Source organism: Meriones unguiculatus, chromosome 18 (assembly GCF_030254825.1).
Source record: "Meriones unguiculatus strain TT.TT164.6M chromosome 18, Bangor_MerUng_6.1, whole genome shotgun sequence".
In the NCBI taxonomy this organism is placed as follows: Eukaryota; Metazoa; Chordata; class Mammalia; order Rodentia; family Muridae; genus Meriones; species Meriones unguiculatus.
This window is the reverse complement of record NC_083365.1, coordinates 27,491,024-27,510,403: the sequence shown is the minus strand read 5'-3', so window position 1 is coordinate 27,510,403 and position 19,380 is coordinate 27,491,024. Positions and strand designations below refer to the sequence as shown.

General features: G+C 43.3%; 1 protein-coding gene and 1 long non-coding RNA gene across 9 annotated transcripts in view; one reads left to right on the top strand and one right to left on the bottom strand.

Moving 5' to 3' along the window:
• Window positions 1–19,380, top strand: part of LOC110555970 (uncharacterized) — a 53,928-nt gene that overhangs the window by 24,411 nt on the left and 10,137 nt on the right. For 6 of the 7 annotated variants that reach the window (XR_009587296.1, XR_002476855.2, XR_009587297.1 and 3 more), the window contains 2 exons: window positions 1,480–1,602; window positions 7,816–7,967. This is a non-coding gene — a long non-coding RNA (uncharacterized LOC110555970). Of the gene's footprint in view, window positions 1–1,479; window positions 1,705–7,815; window positions 7,968–19,380 lie in introns of all 7 variants that reach the window. The other variant, XR_009587298.1, reaches the window with a different exon arrangement.
• Actc1 (actin alpha cardiac muscle 1) lies at window positions 12,118–17,589 on the bottom strand. 2 transcript variants are annotated; one of them, XM_021649475.2, is made up of 7 exons: window positions 17,472–17,589; window positions 16,707–16,864; window positions 15,114–15,438; window positions 14,312–14,473; window positions 13,959–14,150; window positions 12,975–13,156; window positions 12,118–12,462 (listed from the first exon to the last, which is right to left on the bottom strand). In XM_021649475.2, exons 2-7 carry the CDS (start codon window positions 16,833–16,835, stop codon window positions 12,319–12,321), a joined length of 1,134 nt encoding a protein of 377 aa, XP_021505150.1. In that variant the 5' UTR covers window positions 16,836–16,864; window positions 17,472–17,589; the 3' UTR covers window positions 12,118–12,318. The 2 variants fall into 2 exon arrangements, with proteins under 2 accessions (XP_021505150.1, XP_060227535.1); XM_060371552.1 differs by lacking the exon at window positions 17,472–17,589 and adding an exon at window positions 17,256–17,395.

The window sequence follows — 19,380 nt, the reverse complement described above, 5'->3', positions numbered from 1 at the left end:
AGCTGATAATTATCTGCATCCATCCTCCTGGCAGGCTCCGATCTAGATACTGTGCTGGAAGCATTTTAAAAGCAAAATCTTGTTATAGAGGCAGAAAAGGCACAGACTAGAGAGCACGATGTTTAAATGAGGAACCCTGCGAAATTCCGAATCAGATGGAACTATGGTGACAAGGAGCACTGGAGGCTCAGATGGCCAGGACTGGCTTTGGAAGTAAGAAGTTGTTTGAGAGGTGCCATATTTTGATCTTGGTGGTGACACTGGGTATCTACAGTTGTTTGAAATTATTGAATCATGTGATCTAAAGAGGTTCATCTTTAAAGACTTGGATTTTATCTTTTACTAGTTCATTAAGAGTTTTGTTCGATGTGTTTTGATCATATTCACCCTCTAACTCTTCTCTGGTCCACCCCTCCCCCCTTTCTTACACACCCAGTTTTGTGCCCCTTTTATTTTAAAAATCCGTCAAGACTGATTTGTGCTGCCCAGACATTCTTAGATGTGTGGTCTTTCACCAAAGCAGATACAGTTTACCAGGGACTATACTCATAAACGCTGTCTCTCTTTCCCCTGTAGCTAACAATTGTCTTGGGAGGAAGAGATGAGATATAAATGCCCCACTTAATGCTGAGCATTTTGCAGTCTCTTCTCTGTTCCTTGGCTCTCTGTGGGTCCCTGTGTTAATCACCATTTCCTACAAATAGAAGCTCCTCAATGACGTTTGATGGAGGCATTGACACATGGGTGCAATAAGTCATTAGGAATTGTCTTGGTACTATGTCGATTTAGCAATGCAATAGTAGTAAGTTAAAAAAAAATAGTAGTAAGTTCTCCGCTTGGGCCTATGACATGTCTTTCCCAATCACAGTGCCAAGTATGGGTTTCAGCTTGTGGAGCGGGACTTAAATCCCATCAGAAAGCTCACACGCATGCACAAAGAGTTAAAATGAACTTACCCTACAACAGGGAAACAACCTTACTAACCACCAGAGACTAGCAAATAGAAGTGAGGTCCACGGAACGGGTTAAGCAGGTGTTTACATTTTGTGGCATACGGATTATATCTCAATGAAGTCAACTAGTTAGAGGAGTCTCGCGAGGCCCCGCCTGAGACAGCGTGATAACAAAGTTCCCTCCCCCTCAGCCTGCGTGGAAGCCTCCAGGGGGTGACCCTGAATGCTGCTCATCGTTTTTTCTTCCTTCAGTTCTTTCTGTCTGTGAAAAGCCCATCCACATTCAGAGGGGATGCTGCCCGATTCCTGAATTACTAATACCAACCAACTCAACCTTGAAATTCAACTGCCAAGGTTGTTTCTAGACAGAAAGAAACTCAGTGGGGGTTCACATTGGGAAAGAGCACTGGTGCCTCTCTTACTTTCCTTTCAATAGACGGCAAAATCTATCAGTTTTATTAATATAAACCTCATTATATGTACATAGTATCAAACTACCATCTAATATGTTTCTCTGTTCCCATAGATGATTGTATCTCTTAATCCTTATCACGGGAGTGCCATTGTGCTGTGGATGGAGGCTAATACAGAACCTCACCATTGGTTAAAGTGCAAAGAACAAGTCTCTGTGGAGTGCTAAGCCTTAAAGGTGACATCTACAATATCGCCCCACCATTTCAGCATGGATAGGGAGGGGTACAGAGGCCCATTCTGGAACAGAGCCCTTGGGACAGTGCCATCCAAATTAAGGGTGGGTCTTCCCATATTAGTTAAACATGTCTGGGAAAATCCTTCATGTGTCCAGAGATATGTCTCCTATTTGATTATCAGTCCCATCAAATTGGTGGGATTATGAATCCCACCAAGATTAAACATCACAGAACATACGCAACCAAATCATCACATCAAAATCCTTGTAAATGTATGTGCATAAGAGCAGCAGCCAGAATGCAGAGTTTCTTTCTAAGATGATAAATGTGTTCAAGATTTGATATGATATTGACGACATTTATTTGGAGATAAACCATCAAGGTTGAACTGGACACTCAATATAGGTGAATCATATAGCATGTGAATTATATCTCAATAATGTGTCTTTTTTTAGATGGTAGCATAATCCTATGCAAGCCAGAAAGGTAAGGAAACTTTGGCCACAAGCCAAAGCAAAGTTAACTGGGTCAAACCTTTAATTTTGATTTTCTTCATATCACACTCACATGTTAAATCAACAAGAAACACGTAGAGTAACTTTGGAGCGACTTGCTATTTCACTTATATGGTAAAGGGAAGTATAACCATCCCCACTCCCGACAGGGTAACACGACTTCCATTTCTGTTAGTTTATAATTTTGGATAACCTGAGAAGCTCCCTTAATTAAAATGAAAATTATTCCCAACATTAATTATTTTTACTGTATTTCTCATCTGGTATGAAGTCACTTCCCAACCCCAAAGCAAACGAATCTATAAAGCAGAGTTTTGAGTTAGCAGATTTAATAGCCCAAAGTGAAGACGAGCAGAGACCAGGCAAAGTGATGTTGTAGTTACAACCACAATCTTGGTGGTTAAATGGGAGAAGTATGTTTCTCACGGGGTTGGGGGGTGGGGGTTCATGTCTGCAGGAGGGCCCGCTCATTCTCATCTGTGAGGAGGCTCCTATCCAGGGCAGGTGGACGGCTGTCAATGACTGTTTAAGCTACACTCCATTCTCTTCAAGTCTAGAGATAATTTAATTTTGACATTGGCCTATTGTGATTTATATTTGGAGTGAACATTCATCAGGCTTTTCCTGTTGACTCCTCATCCCTACCAGCCTACGGTTTTCTTTTTTAAAACCAGAAAGCTTATACTGTATTCCAGTGAAGGAGTTCCCTTCCATGTGTTAAAATCAAGCCAGTTATTATAACACAATGGGATTGACACTCCAGGGTAAAGATACAAAGGGAATCGTGGCCAGCCCTTACTGTAAGATGTAAAGGGTTTTAAAATAAGTTCCCTTCAACTTGAGGGGAGACTCACAGTGGTGTGAAAAGTGCTTTCTATACTGAGAATTCAGAGAACCCAGTTTAGATAGAAAACAAATGTTGTATGGTGTAAGATCATAGTAATTATCAGACGATCTCCTTGTTAAATCCCATAGTATGAAATTACATCAGTTTCCCCTCTGAAAAATAAAGGAAAATCTAACCCTATAGTCTTGGTCTTTTCGCCTATGGACAGTGAATTCTCTCGCTGTTCCTCGTTGAGTATTTTAGGCAAAGTTCTGTACAGGAACATAACACTCACACACACACACACACACACACATAAGTGGTAGATTTATTAGACTGGTTAACACTTCAAGGGCTGAGCCATCTATACACTGGAGACACAGAGTACCTAGTAGCCGCTAAATCCACGAAGCTGGATGCCTCCAAAGTTCCAATCTGGTGTGAGAAGTTTGATTGCTTCTGGAATGTCACTGGCATTGAATCCATGTTAAAAGTGGTGCTTAAATCTAATGTCAGTGGGAGCAGCATACACACATGTACAGCTACTCAGTCACGTGGTCACACGGTCACATGGTTTAGGGGATTGCATGTAGGACCCTACACATGTTAGATCCTTCTAACGTGTTCCACCATTGAGCTACATCCTAAGGTCTACAATGAGCTTTGAAAAAATCACAGTCTTGGTCTTAACAGCAACAACAAATACAATTTCTTTTTTTTTATTTTTTTTTATTTATTTTTTTTATCAGTTACATTTTATTAACTCTGTATCCCAGCTGTGTCCCGATCCCTCATTCCCTCCCAGTCTCTCCCTCCCTCCCTCATCTCCACTGTGCCCCTTTCCAAGTCCACTGATAGGGGGGACCTCCTCCTCATTCATCTGATCCTGTTTTATCAGGTATCTTCAGGACTGGCTGCAAAGCCCTCCTCTGTGGCCTAACAGGACTGCTCCTCCCTTCGGGGGTGGGGAGACCAAAGAGCCAGTCATTGCATTCCTGTTAGAAATAGTCCTTGTTCCCCTCACTTTGGGAAACCAATTGGTTACTGAGCTACCACAGGCTACATCTGAGTGGAGGTTCTAAGTTATATCCATACATGGTCCTTGGTTGAATGTCAGTCTCAAAAAAGACCCTGTGCCCAGATATATTTGGTCCTTGTGGAGCTCCTATCCTTTCCCCATCAGACTAACTCCCCTTCTTTCTTATGATTCCCTGTACTCTGCCAAAGGTTTGGTCATGAGTCTTTGCTTTGAAAACACTGCTAGTTAGAGTCTTTCAGATGCACTCAATACACTCCTGTCATACGTTCAATGCACATCCCATCTGTCTTTCTAAACGAGGATTGATCATCTTACCCCATGTCCGCTCAATTGATTATCTTTTTTAGGTGTATAGATTTCATTATGTTTATCATATCTTATAGGTCTATATAAGTGAGTATAGCCCATGTTTGTCTTTCTCCTTCTGGGATATTTCACTCAGAATGATCTTTTCTAGATCCCACCATTTGCCTGCAAATTTCATGATTTCCTCCTTTTTGATTGCTGAGTAGTATTCCATTGTATAAAAATACCACAATTTCTGTACCCATTCCACCGTTGATGGACATCTGGGTTGTTTCCAGGTTCTGGCTATTACAAATAGAGCTGCTATATTGCATGGTTGAGCAAGTGTCCTTTTTGTGTACTTGAACAAACTTTGGGTATATACCTAGCAGTGGTATAGCTGGGTCTGGAGGAAGCACTATTCCTATTTGTCTTAGAAAGCGCCAGATAGCTTTCCAGAGTGGTTGTACCAGTTTACATTCCCACCAGCAGTGGAGGAGGGTTCCCCTTTCTCCACAACCTCTCCAGCATGTGTTATCGCTTGAGTTTTTCATCTTGGCCATTCTGATGGGTGTAAGGTGATATCTCAGGGTCGTTTTGATTTGCATTTCCCTGATGGCTAATGAGGATGAGCATTTCTTTAAGTGTTTTTCTGCCATTCGATATTCCTCTGTCGAGAATTCTGTTTAGCTCTGTTCCCCATTTTTTAATTGGATTACTTGGATTGCTACTTTTCAGCTTCTTTAGTTCTTTGTATATACTGGATATTAGTCCTCTGTCAGATAAAGGGTTAGTGAAGATTCTTTCCCAATCTGTAGGCAGTCGTTTTGTTTTGATGACGCTGTCCTTTGCTTTACAGAAGCTTTTCAGTTTCATGAGGTCCCATTTATTGATTGTTGCTCTTAGAGCCTGTGCTGTTGGTGTTCTGTTCAGGAAGTTCTGTTCTGTTCAGGAAGTTGTCTCCTGTGCCAATGAGTTCTAGGCTGTTCCCCACTTTTTTTCCAATTGATTTAGGGTATCTGGTTTTATGTTGAGGTCCTTGATCCACTTTGACTTTAGTTTTGTGCAGGGTGATAAATATGGATCTATTTTCATTTTTCTGCATGTAGACATCCAGTTGGTCCAGCACCATTTGTTGAAGATGCTGTCTTTTTTCCATTGAATGGATTTGGCTTCTTTGTCAAATATCGAGTATTCATAGGTGTGTGGATTTATTTGTGGGTCTTCTAGGCGGTTCCATTGATCCTCCTTTTTGTTTCTATTACTGTTGCCCTGTAGTACAGCTTGAGATCAGGAATGGAGATACCTCCAGATGATCTGTTGTTGTACTGTATAGTTTTGGAGATTCTGGGTTTTTTGTTTCTCCATATGAAGCTGAGAATCTTTTTTTCAAGGTCTGTAAAGAATTGAGTTGGTATTTTGATGGGAATTGCATTGAATCTGTAGATTGCTTTTGGCAGGATGGCCATTTTCACAATGTTAATCCTACCAATCCATGAGCATGGGAGATCTTTCCATCTTCTGATATCTTCTTCGATTTCTTTCTTCAGAGACTTAAAGTTTTTCTCAAACAGGCCTTTCACTTGCTTGGTTAGAGTCACACCAAGGTACTTTATGTTATTAGTGGCTACAACAAATACAATTTCAAGATGGCTGAACAATTTGAACACTCAAATAAAATATAAATACCTTTTATATTTTATATAGCTGTCAGAGAAAAGAGAATTGTCTGATAATATGACATCATGCTATCCCAGTTGGAACAGCTCTTATAAAAAAAAAGTAAAAGACCCCTGCACAGATGTAGCCCGTGGCAGTTCAGTATCCAAGTGAGTTCCATTGCAATAGGAACAGGGACTGTCTCTGACCATAAACTGATTGGCCTGCTCTTTGATCACCTCCCCCTGAGGGGGAAGCAGCCTTACCAGGCCACAGAAGAAGACAATGCAGCCACTCCTGATGAGACCTAATTGACTAGGATCAGAAGGAAGGAAAAGAAGTCCCCCCCTATCAGTGGACTTGGGGAGGGGCATGCGTGCAGAGGGTGGAGGAAGGGAGGGATTGGGACGGGAGGAGGGAGGGAACCACAGGGGGGATACAAAGTGAATAAAGTGTAATTAATAAAGAATACAATAATAATAGTAATAGTAATAATAAAAGTGAACTCTGAGGAATGTGCAATCATACATAATCCAATATATAATGCAAACACAATGATGATTACATTAAATAAAACACTGGTTTAACTGGAAAAAAAGTAATAATAATGGCAAAAGTGTGGGGGCAAAATTCTCTTGGTGAGAATGTAAATTATAGCCATGGTGAAGAACAGTGTGGATGATCCTGAAAAATTAAAAATAGATCTACCATGTCATCCAGCTATCCAAAATATGAAGCCAGTCTATCAGAAATCACTATAGATCCATGTTTATCATGGAATTAGTCACAATTAGTAAAGATACAGAATCAGCCTAGGGACTCAACAACAAAGGGATGGATAAGGAAAACATGGGATGTATAACTACAGGGATATGGATGGCACTAATGGACATTATAAGTAAAATAAAGCAAATACAGAAAGATAAGTATCATGTTTTCATATGTAAAAGCTAAAAAAAAAATGACCTTACTATGGAATAGTGATGAATTGAGGTTTAGAGTGGGAAAGAGAAGGGAGGCTGGATTTGACTAGTGTGTGCTATATGCAGTGTTGAAATATCATACATAATTGTATTTATGTGTGCAATTGATGCATCTTAATCAGAACAATTAAATGTAGAAGTATATTCTTATGCATTTGACCCGCTATCACCTTTTGTCATACTTAGAATGTAAACTTCTTGCTATCGTGTGAAAATCCCCAGGTGATTTATATTCTGACGCCTTCCTAGCGCCCCTCGGGTCTGCCTTTCTCCTCCTTGCTTCCCAGACAGTGGCCACCTCCTGTTCCCTGTGCATAGTATACCTTCACGCATGTTCTTTTCACTGCTGGCTTTTCCCATTCTTCTGATCTTTCCAAACTGCGTTTCCTGACCATCTTAACTAACTGGTCACCTCCTGTTCCCTAGAGTCTTTCGCTGAACACTATTCTTTCTCTAATCCTCTGTATTTTTGTTTATTTGGTTCTTGATTGCTCCCCCAAGACACACTGGCCCACAACACACTCATGGGTGCACACACACACACCTTACCGTTGGGCCATAAGTCAAACAAATACAGGTACCATGTCTATTTTGTCTCTGGGACCTAGTAGAAGAAATTCAATAAAAATATATTGAATAGAGCAAGCAACTGATTCTGTTGCCTAGTTTTATACCTGTTTTTACAGAATCTTTTTTCCCCTTCTCTTCAAAGCAATTGAGGGTGCACTTACAGTATGACAGTGACTCAGGAACTCCTTATAGATAGAGTGAGTTCATGGGGAGAGCATGTTTTCTGGTGTCCAGCTGCCCTTGTTGGTAAACAGATCCACTCAGCTGTGACAGGGTATGTACAGTCTCAGTTACTAACTAGCAGTGTGACCTAAGCCAAGCTTATGTCTCTTTAGGTATCAGCTTCCATCAGTCGAGTGGAAATAATACTGGACCCTGCTTCATTGTATGACTCAGTCCCCAAGCCTTGCCAGACTCCGAGACCTCCCTGGAACTTTTGCTGCTATTGCCTTCAAGAGGAATTTTTACTTTGTTATCCCCATGTCTGGTGAGTTTGTAGAAGAATCTTAATTTACCATGCTCAAAATGTGAAAAGAGCCGGTATTAGTCTACCGGAACTACTCCAACCAGATGTCACAGGCTGAGTGGTTTCAACAAACACACTTACTCCCTACAGTTCTGGAGTAAGTGTAAGCTCAGAGGAAGGCTAAGCTCAAGAGGAGAGCATGGGTGCTTTCTCTGGAGTCCTTCAACTGTCTTGCAGAAGGCTGCTTGTCTTCTGTGTGGCCTTCTGTGTGCTAACTCCAGCTGTCCCTTTCTCTTCTAATGAGGACACCAGACCAGGACAATGAGGTTCCTAAACTTACAGGTTTGTGTAAGCTTACTTCTCTCCTTAGAGGACCTCTCCCAAACACAATCACACTGGGATAAGGATTCACTGTAAGAATATGGTTTCACAATTCAGGTTTAGAATCCATGGGAGAAGAAAAGAGAATGTCAGGCATCATCAGAACCCAAAGGGCAGAGGCAGGATAGTCAATTTCAAGTCCAGCCTGGACCACCTAGAGAACATGTCTCTTGTAACAGATGAATGAATAAATGAATGAATGAATGAACAAAACTCCCAGTTTTGACTGGGCCCTAAAATGTTGACTTAAGCCCTAAAACAGTAAATCAGCTCCAGTGATCTACATTTTTTCTTCAGTAATTTTTTTCTCTAATTCTACTCTCTTGAATATTTATAAACACATCTACAGTAACACCAATTTCTCATTCATAAAAGTGAAAAATAGTATTTGAAGGTATGAAAAAATACTAACAATAGTTTTTCATTATAATCTGAGAAAAATATAAATAATACAAGATTTTGTTCTTAGCATTTTACTGAAATACATTACTGTAAACATATCAATCATTTTACTAACATGAAGGTAGCTTTTGAAAAATATGATTAGTACCTCTCCTAAGAACAGTTTTTGAAAGATTCATCTGTCCTAGTATCTTGCATTTAATTTTCAAGCATTGACCAAAAAGACAGAATGCACTGTAAATCTATGTGCTTACCACTTTGGCTACAAATGTCACACAATAATTCCTAAAGCTTCTACTCCTAAATAGAAACAATGTACATTATATATCTACTCATAAATAGAAATAGCAAGAGATTATATCCAAGTAAATTGTAAAACCTTAGATATTAATGAAATATTTAGATATGAAATTTATAATAGGTATAATAGGTATGAGAGACGAAAGAGACAAAGTGTCACACGAATGGCCCAAATATGTCTTCTTGTGAGACACACCTTTCAAAACAACCCATTTCTGCTACAAGATACTGCCTAGGGGAAAAAAAAAATATCTAAAATACCATTTGTACCTTTTCTAAAGAGAAGGCCACTGAATCAGATTACTATTTACTCATTATTGCAGAAAAGACCTTCTTCTTGGCTTATTCTGAATATAGAACCCTGAGCTCCTCAAGCAAAGAAAACACGATCTGATTCAACTTTCTCTCTCCCGACCCTTCTAGTGAGCCTGGCCCAGAGTCAAGGATCAAGAGATACTTTTAAATGTGATGACCATAAGGACAGGTTTGTGACCTCGACTGGTAATGACAGCAGCGGTTTACTAACGGTGTCTGGTGAGCCTGAAGTGCTCTGGATTTTGAACGTTCCAGAAGGGCAGAGAGTGATAGAATGGGGATGCCCTCAATAAACTGTGACTAAAGTAGAAAATACGCCTTTAGGAGCACTGTCTCACTATTTGCCGGAACGTCTGAGTTCTGTCTTAAGTATTCCACAGAAGAGCCCTGTAACACTGTACCAGGTGCTTAATTTCTCCATCGCGAGTCTCTCAATAGATGAAGTTTAATTAAGCCCATCAAACACTCTGTGAGCTCCAACAGTTCATGCACAGGATAATTTGAAAATGAAGAAATTTCAAGATTCTGCAATTGAAACCTACTTTTCCCAATTAGAGTTTCTAAAATTTTTCAGCTCCCATCAGGCTGCTGTATGGCCGGTCCCTTAGCCTCCTTCCCATTTCTTTCTGCTGGGACTTCCTCCCTGCTTTTCTTACCTAATTCTAATTTGTTTTTTAAGTTATATTTATGTTTTATTTTATGTGTATTGCTGTTTTGCCTGCATGTATGTACGATGGTGCCAGATCCCCTGGAACTGAAGTTATAGACAGTTGTGAGCTGCCATGTAGGTGCTGGGAATTGAACCTGGGTCCTCTAGCAGAGCTGCCAGAGCTCCTAACCACTGATCACCTTCCCAGACTCTTATTAATTCTAATTCTTGAACATACCTGTTCATCAGTTGAAGGCCCCAGCTCATAAATATTAGGGTTTGCCTGTAGATAATTTTTCCAAGGACAGAGCAAGAGTGATCCTGCTGGATGTTGTTCCCCTCATTTCTCCCAGCGTGCTTTATGGCACCTCAACCTCTTGTTACCTTTAACCTTCACACCTTTATTTTACTCACTCCAGCATCCCAAGATCACAGAGAAAATGAAGCAGCTGAAAGTGTGGCCCAGAAATCTGTCACCAAGTAGACAGAAGTATCTGGTTCTTACTCCTCTTTATTTTTCACAGCCTGAGCTCAATGTTCCTAAGTGTGCTTAGAAAAAGCCTTCTTAAAATTTCTACTTGTGATCTCCTTTCAGCTGAAATAGATTTTTGTGATTCTAGGCATATAGCTATGTAGAAGAGAAATACAAATTATAAAGGAACTTATTTTAAAATAGTTCTTTGGCTATATATAAATTTAACATTTATTAAAGATGAAAGTAACTTTGCCTACTAACAAGATGGTTGTACTTTTTTTATATGAAGAATTAAATCTTGCCTGAATATTTGATACTATAAGACACAGATTCTCTTCAATATTTTCCTCATGTGATCTATATTTTGGTTTTTGTAACCATCTGACATTGCCACTTTTCATAAATAAATAGTACAAAATGGCAGAAGTACAATGAGGGGCATTTCAGAAATTGCTGGAAGCCTGTTATAATCCCAAGGACAAAATTCCTTCTTTTAATAACTTTTAATTCAAGTCAGCAACTCAGACAGCAACTTTAACACTCAAACATTCTAACATAATACAATCCAGTGATACACTAACTTGGTGCTTACGTGGTGAGGACAGTAGAAAATATTAAACTCTATTTTCAGTAATTTAACTATTATGTTTGAAGAAAAATAGGAAGCTTTGCACATACAATGAAAACACTACGTTCGGAATGGACAGTAGTCTTGAATCTGAGCTGTTTCAGGCAGTTCTGGTTGGTGTTCCATAGTGTGGTGTAATGCGAAATACACGCGTTGTGTACTCAGAACCAGTGTTGCAGTGAAGTCATGTGATACAACACAGGTGATAGTTGTCGCAAACACCTTGGATTAATTTCGGATTTGATTCTGGAATTCGATTTTGGTCATTGTGAGTTCATAAGCTTTTTCATTTTGTAAAATATTTTTATAACTTTCACATAACCCAGGTTCAAGAACCTGGGGGTGGGTTAGTGAGAATATGCTTTAAGACAAGGCAACACCTGGCAAGTTGACCTTCTCATTTCTGACATAGCCCTCAAAACACACCGCAAGCCAGAGAGCCGTCTCGGTGGTTAATATCCTCACTATCCTCTGTGGAGGACTCTGGTTCGATTTCCAGTACCCACATGATGGCTCAACCATCGCTAGCTCCAGTTCTCCAGTGGATCTTATGCCTCTGTGGCTTCCAAGACTGCACATGGTGCGCAGATATATATGCAGGCAAAACATTAACACACATAAAATTAAATTAAATTAAAATTAATTTTTAAAAAACCCAGACAACCACGGAGTACAGCAAAACAAGAAGATAAGCTAATTTAATAACTTTGAGCCTCTTATTACCAATATGTGTATTTTCTATAAAGTCATGCAACTAATTGCAGACACTTATGTTTATTATCTTCGTTTCTTACTTATGCAGAACTAAACCTATCAACTAAGCCACAGAACTCATCTTTACTTTTAAGATTCCAGATATATTCATGATTCCATCCCAAAAGATGAAGTCGAAATGTAGTGCCGTAACTCCTAGTTCAGCTCAATGCCACATGAATTCACTGGGCAAACTTTGTGCCGCTCTAACATTGTAATGCTCTGGCTATCAGAACAAATGCTTTCCCCATCCCAGGCCCACTCACACAAGAAAGAAGACAGGCTTTTGTAGGTTGCAAGTCCTGGTCTGGTTTATTTATAAAGCAATAAATATTTGAAGCACAAACAAACTGCACGTGTGTAAACAAACTGTACAATGACTGATGAGAGATGGGGGAGGGGGCTCAGAGGATTCCAAGAAGCACAATACCGTCATCCTAAATATAAGGTAGACTAAGAGAGAGACACCTCAGAAGCACTTGCGATGGACAATGGATGGGCCTGCCTCATCATACTCTTGCTTGCTGATCCACATTTGTTGGAAGGTGGACAGAGAGGCCAGGATGGAGCCCCCAATCCAGACAGAGTATTTACGCTCAGGGGGGGCAATAATCTGCAGAAAGAAAACAAAACCATCGATGTGTTCTGAAGTTCTCAGCAATGGAGTGGGCAGTAGGTTTGCAGTATTCACGGATAAAGGTATCAGGGATTAGATAAATAATGTAGGAGATGCTATAGCGCAAAGCAGTGTAGCCAATCGAGTTTGGCAAACTTTCCTGCATTTCATCATTTCTCCATTTCTTTGTACCAGAGAATAACATGGCAAAAATCTAAATGCACGAAGAATAGCCCCAAATCTGGGGCCTTTTAAAATGTGTAGATAGGTTTAGTTATTGCTTTCTTTTCCCCTTTGTGCTTCGAGTATTTACGTGTATTCATATTCAGAAGTAGCCCTAAAGGGTAACATCTTGGGTAAAGAAAAAAAAAATCAGGAATAATGCTAGCACTAAATAGAAATCTTCACAGAAGATAGAAAGCTAAGACACAGGAGAAAGAGGTTGGGAAGGAAGCTTGCCTTAGAACACCAAGATCTGCCTCTGCTTCTGGCTCCCAAATGTCCCCTACCTTAATCTTCATGGTGCTAGGTGCCAGTGCAGTGATCTCCTTTTGCATACGATCAGCAATGCCAGGGTACATGGTGGTACCTCCAGACAGGACATTGTTGGCATACAGGTCCTTGCGGATATCAATGTCACATTTCATGATGCTATTGTAGGTAGTTTCATGAATGCCAGCAGATTCCATGCCTAGGAACAAGCTCTTTTTACTTACAGCACATTCAGGCTAGGGGGAAGGGGGGGAATGGAATGCCTCTGTGTTTGGTGAGCTGCCATCGTTCGTATCTAAAACATATGTTCCCCCCCACAATACGCTGCGGGGAACAGGTGGGACCTGAGTCTCTGCAATGTGCTAATAGATAATCCAGTACAGACTGCCAAGAGACAGACAGCTGTGTTCAGTGCTTGTTTGGAATGAACACATCCTGCAACCATCAGGAGTGTGGAGATATATTACCAAGAGAACGACACATGTTTAAGTGAAAGTTAGCCTGCTTTGGTTTGTTTTGAGATGAATCTTATTGTCTAGTACAAGCTGGCCTTGAACTCAAGGCCATCCTCCAGCGTTTCTGAGCACTTCGATTGCAAGTGTGAGCTGCCACACCTGGCTTATACTTTTCATTTATGGCCTAAAGTCAGATTCCAATGTGCAAATGTGTAGGCAATGAATAGAGTTGTGATTGTATTTAATGGTAAATTACTTTAAGTCTAGTCCATCAGTAATGGAACTGAGAGGGGACAAATTGGGTCTCTTCAGGAATCAGACATGCCCTGCTTAGTCTCATCATCTACTGTGAGGTGAGCTCAGCATAACCTCTTCATTTTTCTCTAGAGCAGCTGAGTCTTTCTCTTTACTGAGATGTCAGGAGGCAACAGTGAGCTGGGTGAGACGCCAGAACCCTGTCGTCCTTCTAATTAAAATAGATATTACGCTGGGTGACTCCAGAATTTTTAGAGAAGCTGGGCCCCAGCACCAGAAGCCACCACTCACCAATGAAAGAGGGCTGGAAGAGTGTCTCCGGACAGCGGAAACGCTCATTGCCGATGGTGATGACTTGGCCATCAGGAAGTTCATAGCTCTTCTCCAGAGAGGAGGAAGAGGCAGCTGTGGCCATCTCATTCTCAAAATCCAGGGCGACATAGCACAGTTTTTCCTTAATGTCTCGGACAATTTCACGTTCAGCTGCAGAGAGATAAAGGGTTTCACAGTCAAGCTCTGAAGAAAGAATCAAATTGTGGGAAAGCAGGCATATCTACCGAGAAAGCAAAATGAGCAGGCATGTGCCATGTCAGGTAAGACACACACACACACACACACACACACACACACACACACACACTCACCAGTGGTGACAAAGGAGTACCCGCGCTCAGTGAGGATCTTCATGAGGTAGTCAGTGAGATCCCGACCAGCTAGATCCAGACGCATGATGGCATGGGGTAAAGCATAGCCCTCGTAGATGGGGACGTTATGGGTTACACCATCCCCAGAATCCAGAACGATGCCTGTTAGAAAGGACAGATGAGAATGGGGTGGAGCGCCAAGGGCCATTCAGCTGGAGTAAAACCTGTTCCTGCTTGGATAAGGGAAGCAATCCGACCCCTTTACGCAAAGAAGAAAAATGACCATCGTGGATGGATACCAACTCTGAAGGCAGCACAATTTGTCTTACTAAACATCATGGTAAAAGAAAAATTTTCTGAGGACACTTTCAAAAGGCCATCCCCTTATCAGCCATTAGTGTGTTATGTAAGCATTCAGGTGTAGTTTTTGTTTGTTTGTTTGTTTGTTTGTTTGTTTGTTGGGAGGCACAGTCTAACTTAAAATGTGTCCTTCTGTTCTGATTCAGACCCTGTAAGGGGAATGTGTGTCCTTGAAAATATCTGCCCAGAGGCTGTGAATGCTGCCTATCACATGTCTTAGAGGAGGGAAAGATCTAACTTCATGGGTTCTCAGGCTCTCACAGTAAATATTCTCTGAAGCTAACCTCAGGGAATGGTTGTCAGCTTGCACTCTGTCAGCTTAGATACCTTGCTAGAGAGAGACAGGGAGGGGGCCCTTTCTCAGGTGAGAACTGGGGTTCACAACGAAGTCAGTGAGTTGAGAGTTGGGTTAATCGAGGACTGTGCCCTAGGGCAAACGAACCTGTTGTTCTTCCAGAAGCATACAGGGACAGCACTGCTTGGATGGCCACATACATGGCAGGGACATTGAAGGTCTCAAACATGATCTGGGTCATCTTCTCCCGGTTGGCCTTGGGGTTCAGTGGGGCCTCGGTGAGCAGGGTCGGGTGCTCCTCAGGGGCCACACGGAGCTCATTGTAGAATGTGTGGTGCCAGATCTTCTCCATGTCATCCCAGTTGGTGATGATGCCATGTTCAATGGGGTACTTCAGAGTCAGGATACCTCGCTTGCTCTGGGCTTCGTCGCCTACGTAAGAGTCCTTCTGCCCCATACCCACCATGACACCCTGTAAAAGAAGGTGAGAACATCATGTTCCGTCAAAGACAGGAATATAGTCCTGGCCTTATTTAACTTATGTACAATTCCCAAGACAATGAGTATCTGTAAAATATTAGAAAAAGTAACAGCAGAATTTAAAAGTTAGGCATGCTATGACCTCAGCACTCAAAAGGCTAAAACAGGCCACAACTTTAAGGCCAGTCTGTGCTATAGTGCAAGTACCAGGCCAGCCTGGGCTTTAGTGTGAGACTCCACCTCCAAGAATTAAGACATAGTCCTAATTTTAATGAATCACTCAGATTAATGTTACACTTCATCTCCGCAAGAGGAAGTATATCGATTAATTAGAGCGTCACTGTGGAGAAGAGTATAAAGGGATTTTACTGAAGAAGCGAGGCATTATCTTGTTTATTTTCTTTTTTTTTTCCCAAATGGCTCCATTAAATGACCAAGCTTATCGCTGATGTCACTTACGAAATAGATGACTATCTTTCGGGACAACTGAATTAATGATGTCATTACATCTTCAGGTCCCCTTAAGAAGAGATTCTGACACCTATCCACTGCACACGAGCTGACAGGCCACTATCACTAAGACGAAAACTCAAACCACTTAGAGCATCCTGGAGTACCCTTCTCTGGCCAAGCCTGAGGACTCCCATCTCTGCTCTTTGGCACCCTGTCTGGCCACACATGCCACAAACCCAGCGAGCGTGGCATTTCTTTTAATAAACAAGGTGGTGTGTATGCCACTATCACCGTGACACTTGTTGCTTTAGTCACATTTGGCTTCTAAAAATGCAACACCCAGGAAGGAGATCTGTTACAGCGTTGGGCAGTTCTGTCAACCGGCTGTGAACAAGAGAGAAGAATGTAGATTGGGTACTGGGTAATTCCGAGTAGCTGCGTTACTGGTGGTTAGCTGAATTATTTAAACCAAATTGAACAGATGAAGGGCAGAGGGCCAGAGAAGAAATCCACATTTATGAGCTGGAGAAGACACTGCAGTTGAATAGCCACAGGCTCAGAATGAGAAGCTGGTGGAGAGAGCCAGACCCATCAACAAATGCGCCGCTGCAGTGGACTGCTTGGCTTTTGGAGGTCGACAGGGGTTGCTTGCAGTGGCTTGGGGTTGAGACTCACTCACTGTTTCACTTACATGACCTAAAGAGTTTCTCAACAGTTGGGTCAAGAGAGTCACTTTCCAGATTGCTGGGCTGAGAAGGGGTCCACAATGTGGACGGGGAGCAGGCCAGGAGTGGCGGAGAGCGTTACCTGGTGGCGTGGGCGGCCCACGATGGAGGGGAAGACAGCTCTGGGGGCATCGTCGCCCGCGAAGCCGGCCTTCACCAGCCCAGAGCCGTTGTCGCACACCAAAGCGGTGGTCTCCTCGTCGTCACACATCCTGGCGCAGCTTCAGTGGGATCTGTGGGCTGAGGAGAGAAGAGCGTCCATGCTCAGTGCCTGCAGAGCTGGCCTTCTCCTTTAGAGGAGAAAGAGGACGGGGCGCAGTGGGGTCAGTGGGTTGTAGAGAGTGGGGAGGCAAGTGTGAGCTCCCTAATTCTCAAGACAGAAAGGGTGGGGGTTGGAAGAAGCAGGAAGACTGTGTGGGTAAGCGAAGTCACAAAGAGAACCCACCCACGCTCTCTGGCCAACAGGTTCACCCTCCACCCCAGCTGCAAGGAGCCGTGATCCTAGACACCAGGAATCCCAACTCCTCAGTGGCCAAGGCTGAATCCAGCCTTTTCAGCTGTCCAACAGAAAGCCCATTCTCCCTGCCCTCCGAGGTGGGGATGAAAGTGCTAGACTGTATCAGTAACCCACCAAAGCTCAGGTGGTGAGACAGAGTGAGCTCTTGTGCTGTAGAGGCTTGATGAGGCCAGGACCAAGCAAGTCCGAACCACACCAAAGAGTTTGCTTAGAAGACAAACACAGAACAAAACCCCAACAACGACAACGAAACAAGATTCACAGGCGCCCAACAGCGCAGTTCAGACTAGGTCCTGCAGGGAGCAAGGGCGGAGCAAGGCTGGCACTCACCGTGCTAGGGGCGGCTGGCTTCAGCAGGGCTGGTGCTGGCGGCAGGCAGGCACTGGGTGTCAGTCGCCTGGAGCGCAGCTTTATAGCGCGCTGATGGACGGGGTCAGTTGGAGCAGCCGGGGGCAGGGGTGGGGGGCCCCTGATCTGCCACCTTGCCTTATTTGGTCGCCTTAGCGCCATCTAGGACCGCTGAGGCCATTCTTGGAGCCAAGGGTAGGATCATCCAGGGGGCTCCCAGACCATGTAAGGAAGGGGAGGGGGCAGCCAGAGCAATGGCCAAAAAGGGAGCTAGGGAGGGGCAGGCCGGCAAGGGGTGAGGGGCCGGGGAAGACTAAGTGACGCCAGCCAACGAGCCCCTTCCTCCTTACTGGGATGGGGGAGTTCCCTAGTTCTGGGGTGGGCTTATTGCTCTTTAGCCCTGCCAGACTAAGAGACAATAACTCTCTGTCTCTCTGTCTCTGTCTCTCTCCCTTGCACACGCGCACGCACACACACATACACACATGCCGGAAGGCTTGGCACTCTGCCCTTGGAGAAGGGTCCTGACAGCTGGGCTGGGGCTGCAGGGGAGAGACAGCAGCTTCTCATCTTCCAGTACTGGGAGATAGAGGAGCACAGTCCAGGCTGTTGTCATAGGCACAAGAGCACCTTGTCAGTACATTGGAGTACCTGGGTTCAAAGGGGGCACCTGAGTAGGATACTTCTTGGTCAAGTTTAGCTTGAGCAGGAACTATGCTCACTTAAATGGAAAAGCCAGAAGTCACCACTCAGGACCCACATTAGTTAGCAGGGAAGAGCCTAAGAAGGGTTGTCCCAGGGTCTGGCCAAGTCCAGCCCAGAGGTCAAGTAATCCTCCCTCATCCACGCTGTAGGGGTTTTGCTCAAACTCAGATTTCAATCTTTAGGCTACAAAGGGGTCCTCTGATGCCAAAGAAAATGGATCAACACCAAAAACAACTCCCCCACTTGCTAGCAGACAGATGGGCATCGTTTAAATAGGGGATGAAGTTCTTTATTCCAGGTAAAGATCCCTCGTGAAAAGAAAATGCTTTAGTGGGGAAGATCATAGCCACTTAGGATATGAAAATCTAGCAACCCTCCTACTCAAAGTGCAGACTGTGGACAAACAGCACATTCATAACTTGGATCATTAAGGAATGCATCGTCCCAGGCCCCACCCTGGAATCGGGTCCACTGTAAGACAAGATGTCCACGATCAGCACTTACATTAAAGTGTGAGAAGCATTGCTCCCAATGGGTGTCACCTCCTTTGTGGAGAACAGACTTCGAAGGACCTTTGCATTTTTTTCCAGAAAGAAAAAGAAAGATAGCCTAAAGTGAGGTGAGGGGAAGGGGAGAGCGGATAGAAGGACACAGGTCGCTAGCTTGCCCTGGCGTGCCCTGTATTCTTGGTTCTTGACTAGTGCCGGGACTTCTAATGCTGTGCTTTTCCTTCAGTTCACACCAGTTAAAAATAGAAAACTGGGCATCGGCATCTCTGTCTAGAGTGGGCTTGGATTGATATGCTGAGGAGGACTGCTGATTAGATACTTCTGGGGCCCGGGAATGCTGGGCCCTCCCCCTCAGAGCTTCCCAACCATGTTTGGGATGGTGTGGGGATGAAACTGTTGGGGCATGGGGACGGGGGGCGAGGCCCTCGTGGCTGAGACCAAGCCTGGCTTTCCCGTCTCACAGCGAGAATGTCCACTGACAGGATGTAAAGAGCAGGAGAATCAGAATGACTGAGGGCTTCAAATGCCCCCCTCCATCACTTGACTACATACGGCACATTTGGTCTTGGGCAGGCCAGTGAACACATGAAAATATCATTTCCACCCCACCCCACCCCCGGAAAAATGGCACAGTTACTCAGTTCTCATGGACTGGCCCAATGAAAGACAAGCAAGCT

Bases quoted from the DNA above. Each gene is read 5' to 3' on its own strand.
- Actc1 (XM_021649475.2), bottom strand. From the start codon at position 16,835: ATGTGTGACGACGAGGAGACCACCGCTTTGGTGTGCGACAACGGCTCT. The intron at 15,439-16,706 runs GTAACGCTCTCC...CTTCTTTTACAG, and splicing joins TGGGCCGCCCACGCCACCAG to GGTGTCATGGTGGGTATGGG. The intron at 14,151-14,311 runs GTGAGTGTGTGT...ATCTCTCTGCAG, and splicing joins GTACTCCTTTGTCACCACTG to CTGAACGTGAAATTGTCCGA.